The sequence below is a fragment of the Rhipicephalus microplus genome, chromosome 8 (genome assembly GCF_043290135.1).
Source record: "Rhipicephalus microplus isolate Deutch F79 chromosome 8, USDA_Rmic, whole genome shotgun sequence".
NCBI lineage: Eukaryota > Metazoa > Arthropoda > Arachnida > Ixodida > Ixodidae > Rhipicephalus > Rhipicephalus microplus.
The window spans coordinates 88,165,132-88,179,434 of NC_134707.1; the positions used below are offsets into that span (position 1 = coordinate 88,165,132).

Consider the following 14,303-nt stretch of genomic DNA (forward strand, 5'->3'; position numbering starts at 1 on the left):
AACAACGATAAGATTGTGACGGACGCCGTAGTGGAGGCCACCGGAAATCTCGACAAACTGTTGCTAAAAAACTGCACGTAAACCTCGGCACACGGGACTCGAGCATTTTCGCCACCACGAAAAATTCAGCGGCCGCGGCCAGGATTCGAACCCGCGACCTGCGCATCAGCAGTCGAGCAAGAAAGAGGGGAAATTATAAAGGTCTGTGTATATAAATTTTTAGGCATACGTTGAAGAACCCCAGGTTGTCGATATCAATCGTACTCCGACACCTAAAATCACGGATAATTATCATACTTATTGCCACCATTCGAACAGACGAGCTACACTTCTGCTTTTTTTTTTCTTCTGAGGCTTTGTTTTTTGCAAAACTTTTGTGCGTCTACCCTTTACAACAACGCCAGTCTTCCACGCATCAGTTGAGAAAGCTGACGGTTTCATCGAAATTTTAGACGTGAAAAATCGCGAGGCGACGCTCTAGATTTTAGAAACAGGCGCCAGGTGTTGTTAGGCATTCGAGGACACGTTCACAACAGCTGCGTTAAATAGCGTAAAAACAAGATTAAGGGCCAATGACCGTTCGATCGAAGAACAGCGTTACAAGTCCCAGCGTCTGTTGCAGATGTGAGTATTGCGCCGAGTAGTTGTCGATTGAGGCGGCCACTTGTGACGAACATCTTATGAACGTATACCAAATAAGGAGCTTTTTTTTCTTTCGAAATGGGTTAAATTCAAAACAAACTAGCTCAAATAAGGCTCACAGCTTTCCTATAAAACCGTAACAATAAATTGTGAATAATAATTGTAACTTATTATAACTGTCTCTGTTAAAATCTGAGAGTATGAATGTACCAATACAGCATTATTTGAGCTTGTTTCGGTTCTGAATTGGACCCATATCGAAAGAAAAAAAAACTGGAGTGATCGGAAGAAGCCATCCGACAGTAGTACAGAAACTACATTTCCAAGCTCACATGCTAGTTTAAAAGAGGACTTTAATTCGAGAAAAATGTTTCGGTTGATGTACAGAATACGAAACCAACGCATGCGGCTTTCTTAACAGCTCAGACGAGCGATCGATCGAATAGGTCCTGGATTCGAAACCCGGGCCGCGACGCACCATTCAACTGCCGAGGTCGCGGGAAATTAGACAGCCGTTACACCTCGCAGTTTGAGGTTGACTGTTTGTTCAAACCTTATCAAATCCGTTCTATCTAACATATTTTCGCAGCAATTTCTGCTCATAGTACATTTTAATAGTTATCCTAACAGTAATTAACCACAGAAAGAAGACCCTCTGTTATTAACTTACGACCTGCGATTGCATGCAAGCGGGCTACGCGATACAGCTACCGTCGTGAAGTCTGAAAGCGCGACCATGAAAACATTTTTGTTTTATTATTATTCCGCTGCAATAAGATATGCGGAGGAAGAAAACCAAACCCGCGACCTTAAGCGGAACAACAGAAACGTGAGGGTTTGCGAAAACGTTTCGTTACCAAATTTATTGGGACCTTAACAACTGCTAATGCTTCACGTGCAAAAATATGATGATTGATATGTGGGGTTTAACGTCCCAAAACCACCATATGATTATGAGAGACGCCGTAGTGGAGGGCTCCGGAAATTTCGACCACCTGGGGTTCTTTAACGTGCACCCAAATCTGAGCACACGGGCCTACGACATTTCCGCCTCCATCGGAAATGCAGCCGCCGCAGCCGGGATTCGAACCCGCGCCCTGCGGGTCAGCAGCCGAGTACCTTAGCCACTAGACCACCGCGGCGGGGCCACGTGCAAAAATAGAGATACGATTTATAAGAGACGCCGTATGTGGAGGGCTCCGGGAATTTCGACCATTTGGACTTCGTTAACACCCACCTGAATAATCTATGCACAAAGGGCCACTAGAATCGAAACGTGACTGCCGCACAGGGACCACCCGCCGACTTTCGGGTCAAAAACAGAGCAGCGGTAACAGCTCCTCCAATACTTGGGAGCTTCTAAGTAATTCGTTAAGGTACAAGCGAAAAACGGTCGCGCACGGTGGCTCTGGCTATCTATAGACGGAGTCTCAGGAATTCCCGAGTCTACTCATACTCACGCAGATAAGGTTAATGACAACGTGGAATTCGAGGCATGTCGAGCCGCGAAATATCCGCGACGCAGTTAATGGCATTTCGGAGTGCATGCATTCCGAGAGGCGAGTGTCGTGCAAACAAAAGCCGCGCTCGCAGAGCTTAAGGTTCCCATCCAGGGGCACACACATTCGCAAAGCAGAGTCGGCATACGACAAAACGTTCGGGTGGGGGGTTTCAACTTTATTTAGCGTAAAAGTTTTGAGGGCACAGCGGATCATTGCGGAAACAATGAGCACGTGAATGCGACGCTTTCAAAATTTTTAGAAATTAAGTTCTCGAAATTTTTTTTCAAAATACACGCTAGCGAGAAAAATTCATCACCCGGCATTCAACGAAGTTGTCAGTTCTTGTTCAATGAAATTCTCGGAGAAATGGATCATAAACGCACTGTTCCAGCGCACTTTTTTTTTTCAACTCATGGGCTTCAAATATAAATGACAAAAAAAACAAGGAAGGAGTTACAAAATGACGTAATTTTATTGCCACTTCACGTGTAAAGGCAAACGTTTAAAAGAAAAATGATTTAAAACACTTCCAAAGAATGGATTTACAGGTGCTACATTGAGGACGTTCAGAAATGAGTGAAACGCGCCACTAATTTGCAAACACCAATCCCGAAAATGCATTGAACGCATTACAATGTCAGTAACATCCCGTGAGTCACAGAACATGTGCAATAAGATTACTCTGAGAGTAGCGTTGATGACTGGCGATAGCGACACGGGTACTTGTTTCAATTCAGCGGCTTTTTCTCAGCTTCTACAATGAATAAATGAACTACAGCAAAAACGTCGGCAGCAAACAGCGCCCATTGCGGCGACTTTGTTTCATACACTTTCATACAAACTCTTTCGGTGGTTGAAACTAGCAGAACATCGCATTTATGAGAAGCCACGGACAGCATAAAACAGCAGTACATGCGTCACTTTCACGGCTAAAAAATTCCGCAAAAACTTTCACTCTTTCAAAGCGATAATCTCCATAAATCAGAAGAGCAGGCGACACGGCACACCGTTTTAAAAGCAGACGACGCGCGCTACCAGCCAGATTCGACTAGACTCTGCTTTGCCCGCCGCGCAACACTGACAGCAACACCACTCCTCGCCCAAAAGCCGGTTTCCGCGCGCCCAGACAAGTCAATCCGGCGGCTCGTTTCGCGCGCGAAACGTGAAGGAAGCAAACAAAAATGGCTGCCGCATCAACGGAAAAAGTAAAATAAATTAATGCAATCGGCCGGCGCGGAGGGGGGGGGGGGGGGGCTCGTTTGTGGTGCACTGGAGCGTGTCGCGCAACACAGTTTCTTGCGCGGTATTTTTTTTTTTATGTTCGTATTCGCGCGCCACCTCGTCGACGAAAAATGTGCTTGCGCGGTGGCCTTGGCCGTTAAACGTGGCGCGTTTTCAGCAGGTGTCAGCGAGAGTAACGTACGCGCAACTTCTCACGTCACAAACAAACAACCCGTTGCTAACAGCAGCGAATTGCGCAGGGGAATAAGCGTGCATACGTCCCATGTTTACGCTGCAACGGCGAAATTAGAGCCGCCCTTCGGACGTGGCGCGCCACGTTTGAATAAACATGCGGCACCGAAGACGATGCCAGCTTTCTAGCGTAAACAAGCTGCAGTGGCTATGACAACGTAACGCCGCGTACAGAAGCAAAAGTGACGCGTTTGTGCTTCCGTTGCAGTGTTTGGAAGTGCGCAAGGCGTAAGCGTAATGCGAGACAAATGCATAAACACTCCAAACGTGCGCGATGGAGTCCGTTTTCAAATGTTGATCAGGCGTTGGGGTGCGATTCGCGGAGCGCCGAGTTTCAGATCGAGAGGAGCCGTTGAGAATACTGTCACTAAGAATAGCAAACGGTCTACGGCGAAAAAAACAAGGGGGTGTTGTGTGTGTGTACACACGCAAAAAAAGCGAGCTCCTAACCCCGAGGTTTTGTGCAAGCGTGACGAGAAAAAAAAAAGATGGGTTGGCGGGGCACAGATGAGCGCCCTTCCCAACGCTCTCGCGATGTATTTTTTATATCACATCGGAGCGTACTTTGTAAACAAGAAGGTAGCGTGGGAACCAATGCAGTCGAGTGATTATTCGCGTGCAGAAAAAAAGGTGCACAAGTATTCAATCTGAGCATCTGTGCACTTGGTTTTAAGGCAATCGGGAGGCGGGGGGGGAGGTGCTGAGGGGGCGTAGGAGCATCCCACGCCCACCTACCGGCGAAAATGCACGCATTTCCGATGAACAGGCAGATGTGTAAACACGGGTACGCTTCACATCGGCGGTGCGGTAAACCGACAAGTCAAGCCCACGTACTACAACCACGTAGCGACGTTAGTCACGGACGACGCTCGACTCATCGGGACGACACATCAGGTGTCGGCAGTGAACACAGACATACCTGAGAACACTGAAGCACTTTCGGGGTCGTTTCGGTCTCGGTTCTGGTGGCGGGGTCGTCTGGAGAGGCGAGAACGGGTTCACGTTGACCACCGCTGCGGCCGCCTGTACAGGCTTGACGCACTGGCTGACACGCTGGCGGCTCACGACAACGGTACTGGGGGCCTCGGCGCGCTGCAGCAGGGTCTTGGGAGTCTGCGGGGACCCGAAGAGTCGCAGGGCCCTGATGCGCTTGTAAGGCGGCGTCTCCTGACGAGGCACGGGAATCACCATCTGAACGGGCACCGAGGGCGATCGTTCCAGCGACCGCGCGACTCCGGAGTCCGTCGAGCTGTTCAGGTCGCTGGACGAGGACGGCGGGGACGAGTCTAGCATGCGCGACTCGGCATCCGCGGGTTCTCGGAACAGCGTCTTCGGGGATAAGTGCATGTTCGGCTGTTGGTTGTCGTCTCCTCCGCCTTCGTGCATCGGGGTCGTCGGTTGCACTACCAACTGGTGACGCCGGGGCGCGCAAGGCGTCATCGGGCACTCTCTCACAGCCGGCATCGGCGTTGCGAACCGCGTAGGGAGAACTACAATCTCGGACCGCTCTGAGGGGGAGCCGTCGACTTCCCCGACACGGAGCAAAATGGCTTTCATCTCCTCCCGCCGAAAGTTGGAGGCGAACGTGACGCATGCGCACAAAACCCCCGTGACCTAGCCAATCGGAGAGCGCGTCAAATTTGACGCTAGTTCCGGTACGGTTTTGCGCCAATCCTGAAATCTAACCAAGCGCGTCACCTCCGGTTTTGAAAGCGCGCGGGGGCCGACGGGTATCTCGCGCCGGATTCAAAAATGTATGAGCCGGCGTAACGGCCGTTTTCGGCGTGCAGCCAGCCCAGCGACGGTCGGCGCGTGGCGCGCCCCGCTGTTGACGTTTTTCCTTGGCGCTCCCCCTCTCTTGACGCTGTTGTTGCAAACTTGTGTTTCGTTCGATCCGAGACAATGAGGTCAAATAGTGGCCTCATATCCGCTTAGCCGTGAGCGCTGACGTCAACCGCTGCTCCCCTGCTCTGAACTCCGTGGTCTGCCTCCGGCGCGGTATACACAAACAGTTGATTGGAAATAACTAATGCGTCTTAATCAATGCTGATGTCTGCTGTATCGTTTCACGTTTTCCGTGTCACATAATTTTTCTTCTTCTAGTTCCCAGGTTGGCAATTTACCCGTACCAGGAGTCAACACATCTCCGATGTGACTTCAATAAAATATTTCTGACTGGTGTTCTTTCTTCTAATATTACTCATTTCATAATATATGCATTTTCTGACAAATCAACTGAATTTTCTGGGCGTACTTGTACTACGAAGGACATGATGGGACACCTGCCAGACGTTTTTATACATTTCTATCGGTTATTGTCTTCCTATATTTCGACTCGTCGCTCTGTCAAGAGTTTTCATACAGCCCCGTTTAGTTCTGTGCTCCTCATATCAAGCGTTCGTATGGTATTGTTTACAAGCAAACAGAGTTCAACGGTCACCGCGAGCACACGATGACCGGCCGGGGCATATTTTCGTCTGCTAGCAGACGACGACCTTAGCATGACGTCATCCTCGCTCTGTGTGATCTCGGCGTCGACGGGGAAGAGTGAGAGTGGACGAAATACCACGAATAAAGGAGAGTTTCGTCCAGACGAGACCGGATTGCCCTCACCCCCGTTGCGTCCGGAATGCCCAGTCGATGACGTAAACGGCAGCGAAGAGGTTTCGTCGCTGTTTTTTGCTGGAATCACGTGGGAGGGTATTTCGAAAGAAGGGAGTTTCGATAAGGCCGTGTATCACGCATCATCTGATTCGTCGTATCAAGGCGCATGCTGAGTGCTTCAACGGTTTCCGTAACGAAACCCTCGGCTCCCTATTTTGCCCGTGGCTTTTCAGTAAACACCCGGTTTCGTGTGTCAGAAGACCTTGTTTTTGACCCTTTCCTTATCTATCAGCTGATTGCTACCCCTATCGAAGCTTCTTCTTTAGCGTTTATTTTTTTCTCGCTTGACTATCTCGTATTTGGCATCTGCTCGTGCAATTATTTTTTTAAATTTAAATTATCGAATTTCATTCGCCAAAGTTATATGCGCTATAAAATCTTGTTTTGTCTTGTCGCCTAGAAGATCTTGGCTCATACCTACAAGGAGGATGGGCCACACCATATATATAATGTAAATTTTTTACACAATGCTTGCTAAAATAGAGAAAATTTTGATAATAACAGATAAAAACAATATTACAGTCCCTTTAAAGAAACGAAAGAAAAAGGTGAAACGGCCAAAAGAATTCTATAAACCAGAATATATAAATTAAATTAGCATAAAGGAAGAAGTGGGACAAAGAATTTGATTCATCTGGCGGTACCACTAGCAGCGTATCCTTCCGGTTGCCTGAATTAATTTCTGTAGATACTAAGCGTGTTTTCTCCTTCTTCTACTTTTATTATTTTTTAATCGCGTACCTTCAATTCCAGAACGCTGCTTTTTATTGAAGTGTCAGAACAAACCTGTCTGCGTTTGTTGCAAAAAAAAAAAAAAGACAGAATTGTTCATCGCCACTTACACCATTGTGTTTCATTTTGTTCATCAAGGTCGGGGATTCGTGCAAGTAGCCGTTGCAAAAACGATTCACACGTATATTGGCCAGTGTCGGGTGTGAAAAACTAGCGACAATACGGCACCTTTTGGGTCAATAGAACAACAATTCTTGTCATGTTGAGGCAGCCTGTATTGCAAGAAAAATATTCCAATAGGGTAATTTTACTGAGCTGGAACGATTTTTAATACTTCAAGTAGATTTGTCTTTTGGAAATTTCTGGTTAATATGTCCGCATAGGGGTGCCTGTGCAGATGTTGAAAAGTATTCAATCGGAACTATTTTCTTGCTAAGTTCGTATATTTTTAAGTTAAACTGATTTCGATTAATTTGAAATTTTCGCGCTAGTTATACAGTTAACACGGAATCAGCCCCTAATTCTTAACTGATCTTCTGAAGTGGGTGTGAGCCATTCATGAAAAAAAGAGCAATATCAAATTATTCGTATTTTGGCCAATCCCCCTTAGTGGGTGTGAGCTATAAATATAGGCCATCGTCATGTTAGCGCCTGCGCAAACTTTATTTTCAATCTTCGGACTTGCACTGTTTAAGTTGACTTTTAGGCTGTCTGCTCCGATGGCGCAATTTCTAGACAATTGCAGTTCTTCCTTCATACTCATTTTTTACCTCGTTTTATCATTTTGTACACTTTCAGAATTTCATCTAAAAATTGAGATGGCCAATTTCAGACCAATTTCCAAGTGTTGGTTCAAACCATATTGCAGGATCATTCTCCTCTCCAATGGAGGTTGGGGCCTGAATTGTTTTTTTTTTTTTACTTAAGCGAGGAGAGGGGGATTGCTTGTGCCGTGTTTTAACTACCAAAAAAAAAAAAAACTTGAGCAGCTGAGGACACCCCCTATCACCGCCCGTTCACGTTATGCCTGATCTCAAATTGAGACCTGCATGAGGACACCAATCTCAAATGGACCTCGCATCGGGACGAGAGCGTCGCGCCTGTGTACACACGGAGAAGCTGTTAGTTCAGCTTGTCACATTTTTTCCTATATCTATTTCTAGAAGTTCGAGCAAACACAAAATCGTTTGCTGATGGACGCGCTATCTAGGCCAGCTCGGAGTGAGCGATACTTATATAGACGTGTTTCCACCGATTGCCTCGACGGAACGCGTGATTTCCTCGTGGAATGCGGCCACGACGTATATCTGTCCGGGTAATAAAAAATATCTGGGGTTTAACTTCCCAAAACAACGAGATAATCACGAGAGACGCCGTGTAGTGGAGGGCTCCGGAAACTACGACCATCTTCCACGTGCCACATTATCTGTCTAGAAGGTCTGACCTTAAGGTTCAAGAATACCGGACTGGAACGAACCTTTATGCTAATTCTTTTTCTGTTCATACTGTACAAGAGTGGAATCAATTATCTTGTGACCAAGTGTGCTGTCATAACGAAGACTTGTTTTTTTTTTTTTTTCCAAAGCTGTAACCCCCCCCCCCCCCTTTACACGCCTTTGGGCAAAGCAGGGTATTTCTGAATAAATAAATAAATAAATAAATGTGAACTTACATCGCACAGTATGCGGGTCTCTAGAGACCATTTCGCATCCATCAAAATGCAACCGCCTCCGCCAGTATCGAACCCGCGACCTTCAGACCAGGCACCGTACACCCCGTTCCACCGAGGCGGACAAAATATCTACGGTATATACGTAATTGGTTTTAACAGAAAATTGTACACTGCCTTGAGGCATTGTTTGGGATAGCAGAGGCGAATACCCACGCTCTCGGGACACGTTTATTTATTTATTTATTTATTTATTTATTTATTTATTTATTTATTTATTTATTTATTTATTTATTTCACTTGTCCAATGGAGTGTTCATTAAATCAGCTTTAAAGATTGCTTTGGACACGACCGCTATATACGCGATCAAACAAGAAAAAATATGAAACGCCCGCCACTTTTGCACAAATATGCAGCAAATCAATATCTATCTATCTATCTATCTATCTATCTATCTATCTATCTATCTATCTATCTATCTATCTATCTATCTATCTATCTATCTATCTATCTATCCCGGCTGCGGCGGCTGCATTTCTGATGGAGGCGGAAATGTTGTAGGCCCGTGTGCTCAGATTTGTGTGCACGTTTAAGAGCCCCAGGTGGTCGAAATTTCCGGAGCCCTCCACTACGGCGTCTCTCATAATCTTATGGTGGTTTTGGGACGTTAAACCCCACAAATCATCAATCTATCTATCTGTCTGTTTTTCTTGCCTCACGTGCACACTCATACGGCTTACGTCACCACTCCCGCAAGCCTGCACGCGAACGCACGCACTTGACCTGTCATTCGTAATCTATAGAGCCCGCCTGTCGTCACGACATCGGTCGAGTCAGCACGAGCCGATTACATCACGCAAACTCGCTTGCGTGACTGCGCTCTTTGTCGCAGTTTCAATGGGCTTACTGCGTATGCGTTATCGTGAGAATTCACGCGCAAGGAGTCGCCTGCTTTTCGCTCCGGTGTAGCAGACGACGTGTATAGTTCTCAAGGCAGCGCTGGCCTTATCACACTGCTTACTCGCCGTTTGTTTTTCTGTGCACTGCGTGGAGTGCTTAGTTCGTACATACTAAAACCTCACGCCTTATCTATCGCTGAGCAGCGAAAAATGTGAAACAGGGAAAGACGATTATTTTTTATGTCAGCGCGGAGGCTTCTGTGCGTTGAATGGGCATGTGCAACTCTTCAGAGGTCGTTCTCCTTAGAAACAGAACGTCTTCGTCATGCCTCATCGTAGCGACCTTGTTCTGCACTTTCGTTAGCTGCTTCTCTTGAGATAACTAATTGCAATCTTACAATACTTATTTTATTTTTATTAGTTCGCGACGCATGGGAACGAACAACAAGCATTTATGTGTTCATCACTTGAAAATGGTACTGGGACGTGTCATGCTTTTTAAATTGAACTGAATTTAACTATATTAAACGAAACATGGCTAAAGAAAACCACATTAACACGATACAGGCGATGACTCGTCGCATTTTATGCGAGTTCTTCTATATCTTTAAATGCCGAAATGATATTCTGAATAAAGGGAACAGTGGTATCCCAGAATTCAAAGGTACTAACTCGTGTGGAACACTTGAAACAATGACGTGTTACATGTGTGGGTGGATTGCTGACTATGCACAAATAGATAGATAGATAGATAGATAGATAGATAGATAGATAGATAGATAGATAGATAGATAGATAGATAGATAGATAGATAGATAGATAGATAGATAGATAGATAGATAGATAGATAGATAGATAGATAGATAGATAGATAGATAGATAGATAGATAGATCGTGGTTTTCTTGACATGACTATTAACACCAAGTAACACACTTGCAATAAGAGAAATAAAAGATGCGTTATAAGTCTTAGCATACTGTCTCAACGCTTCCTGTATGATCTTTTTTTTTCCTTTCATTCCCTTTCAGGTGCATAAGGGGAATGCCCATGGCAAATTGGAACAACGCTGCATGTACAGTCATATGACTATGGGTGATGACTCAGTGCGCTTTGTTCGAGCTTTTTTTTCTCCCTTTCCGGTGGTTAAGGAGAAGGCGTGTGGCGCATTCGAACAACGGTGCATGTACAGTCATATGACTATGGGTGATGACTCAGTGCGTTTTGTCCGCGCGCCCTTTTCTCTTTAGTCCCTTTCCGGTGCCCAAGGCGAAAGCGCGTGACCCATTCGAACAATGGGGCATGGACACTCATATCACTATGGGTGATGACTCGGAGTGTTTTGTCTGGAAGTCTTCACCTCACGACTATACCTACAACGAAGTCATCAGAAATAAAGACAGGGGAAACGAATAACATGACTCATAGCCGTGACTCATCGTCAGAAGTAACCTTTCTTGAAGGAAGTAAGGACGCTCGCATGGGGCTCAGCGATGACTTAGATTCATCGATGACTTACTTCATTGTTTTAATAATATAAGGAAAAAAGGGGGACATATCCCTCCCCACACTAAAAAAAAACTATGTTACCGCGTGTGACTTGCTTTATTAATGTAAGGAAAAAAGAAAAGAGATATACCCCCCCCCCCAAAAAAAAAAATTCTTATTTTAACGCGTGTGACTCATCCTCAATTTCACAGTCCTTCCTCGAGCGCAACACTAAAAAGCTTTAAGGTTATTATAGCGTTAGCGTTCGTTGAATGCCACGCTATTTCCGCATACTAACGCGGGCACCAAAGAGGGTAGCGACGGCGCACGCACGCACATTGGCAACAAACGTTAACGTAGAATTTTGCGTATTCCTATTCGAGGACGGCTTATGCTATTCCGTTGCGTGCGCAAGCAATCCATCATCGGTGACTCATCACGCGCCACTGAGACCACTGTCCATTCTAGAGGTGAGAATGAACGCTCGATGACGTTTCGGTTTGAAAGAGCAGAAGTCACCGTGACGCCCCACAGCTTGATGACTCATGGCGCCGCCTTTCTTTGGAATTATTTACGCCGTATCAGTCAGCGTACCTTTCTATCCTTCACATTGAAGCAAAAGTGCACTTCATCTTGTTAACGGCGCTGGAAGAATCTAAGACTATGCCCCAGCGAGTGGGCAGAAAATGCCAGACATATGTTTGACAGGTGCGAATGATTGACAGCTGAAAGTGTGGTATGATTCATGTCGCCTGTTTGGAAACTGGTTTGCGCACGCGCCAGTTTTCTTTTTTTTAATTAGGCTTAACGAGTAATAACCCTCTTGTATAATCACTATATGAGCTGGTTGACAGTTTGCGCGATTGTTGGCGTTAGTTATTTTTTATTTATTTATTTACAGATACTGCAGGCCCTTTTCGGGCCCATTCAGGAGTGAAAACAAGGAAATACATTGACAGAAATTCGACGTGCAACTTGACAATACATCAGTGTTGCTTGACGTAATTTTAAAACGTACAACACACATAAGGGGAGGCGTAAATATGCTTACACAATCGCGTGTAAGCATACGATACGGTATGCATACGGTAAAAGAACACAATGATAATGTCTTCCAATTTTGAAACGACACTTTAACCAAAGCTTATATTACAAATACGCTGAGAAAACACCTGTATTGACACAGAGTTGACCGTCTCTTCAGGTGGCATATTCTAATAATAAATTGCTCGAGGAAACAAAGAAAACTTATGCAAATTAACGTGGCTAATCGGTTGCCTAACAGTCTTACCGTGATGAATTTTCGCTGATCGTTTGAAAGGCTCTTGGATGTAGTGTTCCCGCGACATATTGAATCGACCGTAGCGAAGCTGATAGAGGAATTTTAATCTAGATTGACCTTACACTGCTCGAGTGTTTGAAGGTTCGCCCTATTACGTAAAGTGGTTAGACTCGAGTGAGCGAATAAACAGAATAAATAAAACGCAAAGCTAAATTTTGTACTCTTTCCATTTTTCTTATTAGGCATTGTTGGTAATGGCTCCAAGTGACATCTGCATACTCCAACTTAGGTCGTACTAGCGCCTTATAAGCGTTTAATTTCAGAGCAAAAGGAGTACTGCGCAACTTTTTTTTTTTTTCAAAAATGCCAATTTCTTAAGTGCACCCTGACACATGCTATCAATGTGTGCTTCCCAACTGAGGTTGCTTGTAAGTGTCAAGCCTAAACATTTAACCTTATCGGATCTGTTGATCGTAGCATTACCTAAAGAATAAGTAAAGCCAAGAGGCCTCTTTTTGTTGCTGAATGTAATAGAAGTTTTCTTAGTAGCATTTATTTTTAAACCCCACTTTGTACACGATGTCTCAATTGAGTGCAAGGCATTGTTTAGTTTAATTTGGTCATGTCGGGTTTTAATAAATGTGTATACCCCGCAGTCGTCAGCAAATAATTTGATATGGATATGGGGTTCAACAGTAAGATAACGATCATTTATATATACTAAAAAAAGTAGAGGGCCCAGTACAGAGCCCTGCGGGACTCCAGAGTACACATCCAACTCTTCAGAGATACACTCATTAATGGCGACACACTGTGTTATATTTCTTAAGTAACATACTATCAATGCGACTACTTTTTGTTAAACGCAAATTGAGAGAAGTTTTGTAATCGGATCGGGACGGGGGACGACATTGCACGCCTTTGACAAATCTAGAGATATAGCGTTGGTTTGACCATTAGTATTCAGTGTACTAATTAAGTCATCAGTTATTTCAGATAGTTGGGTAACAGTTGACAAACCAGATCTAAAGCCATGCTGTTTGGAATAACGCAAATTGTTATATTCGAGGTAAGTAATAATGTCCTTATAAATAATATGCTCGAAAAGTTTACAACAAGTACTCGTTAAGGAAACTGGTCTGTAGTTGCTAATTTCTAGAGCAGAGCCAGATTTATGCACGGGAATAATTTTTGCCCTAGCGCCAATCGTCAGTAATAGTGGAAGTGCGTAGGAACATAACGTAAATTTGATGCAGATATTTAGCTACCCATGCAGCATATCTACTTAAAAAAGTATCGGACAGTTGATCGGGGCCAGCTGATTTCTTAACGTCTAGTTTATGCAAAAGGCCGAGGACACCATCCTCTGTTGTTTCTACTTCAGGCATAGGACAATCAAAAACGTATGACGGCAGCGCTGCGTGCGAAGCTGCCCGCGTGAACACAGATTGGAAAAAGGCATTAAATTTCTTAGAAATGCTGGTCGCGTCAACAATACTTTCGCCTGAAACATTTATCTCCTAAATGCCTTGTTTATATTTCGAGAGGTAGCGGCGAAATTTTGGGGTTTCGTTGTTCATGAATGACTGCAGAGTTATATTACGTAACTATCCCTCGAATGCAATCTTTTTCTCGAAACATTTTTTTTTCTCTTTTCAAAGAAGGTTCTGCGCAAATGAAAAACAGAAAACCTGTACATCATGTTTGCTTTGCGCAGAAACGTTGTTTAATAATGTACGACCAATTCACCCAGCAACATGCAGAATCGAACTTTTTTTGTTTCGTTTTTACAGTTCCTTTAGTTGCTACCTTAGAAATGAAACGCTATGCCTTAGACAAACCTGACAGAAAGTAGAACTTGAAATCGCTGCATGATGTAGCTAAGAAAATGTATCTAGCCCCCCCCCCCCCCCCCCTCTTGAAGAATTTTCAAATTTTGATGCGTGTACGCAC

General features: G+C 44.8%; 1 protein-coding gene across 1 annotated transcript in view; it reads right to left on the bottom strand.

The window, feature by feature from the left end:
• Wee1 (Wee1 kinase) overlaps positions 1–5,175 on the bottom strand; it is a 33,871-nt gene extending 28,696 nt beyond the window's left edge. Inside the window, exon 1 of the mRNA XM_037415948.2 lies at positions 4,537–5,175. Coding sequence (XP_037271845.2) covers positions 4,537–5,174 — 638 coding nt within the window. The 5' untranslated portion in view covers position 5,175. The remainder of the gene's footprint in view (positions 1–4,536) is intronic.
• Between the last annotated feature and the right edge of the window lie 9,128 nt (positions 5,176–14,303).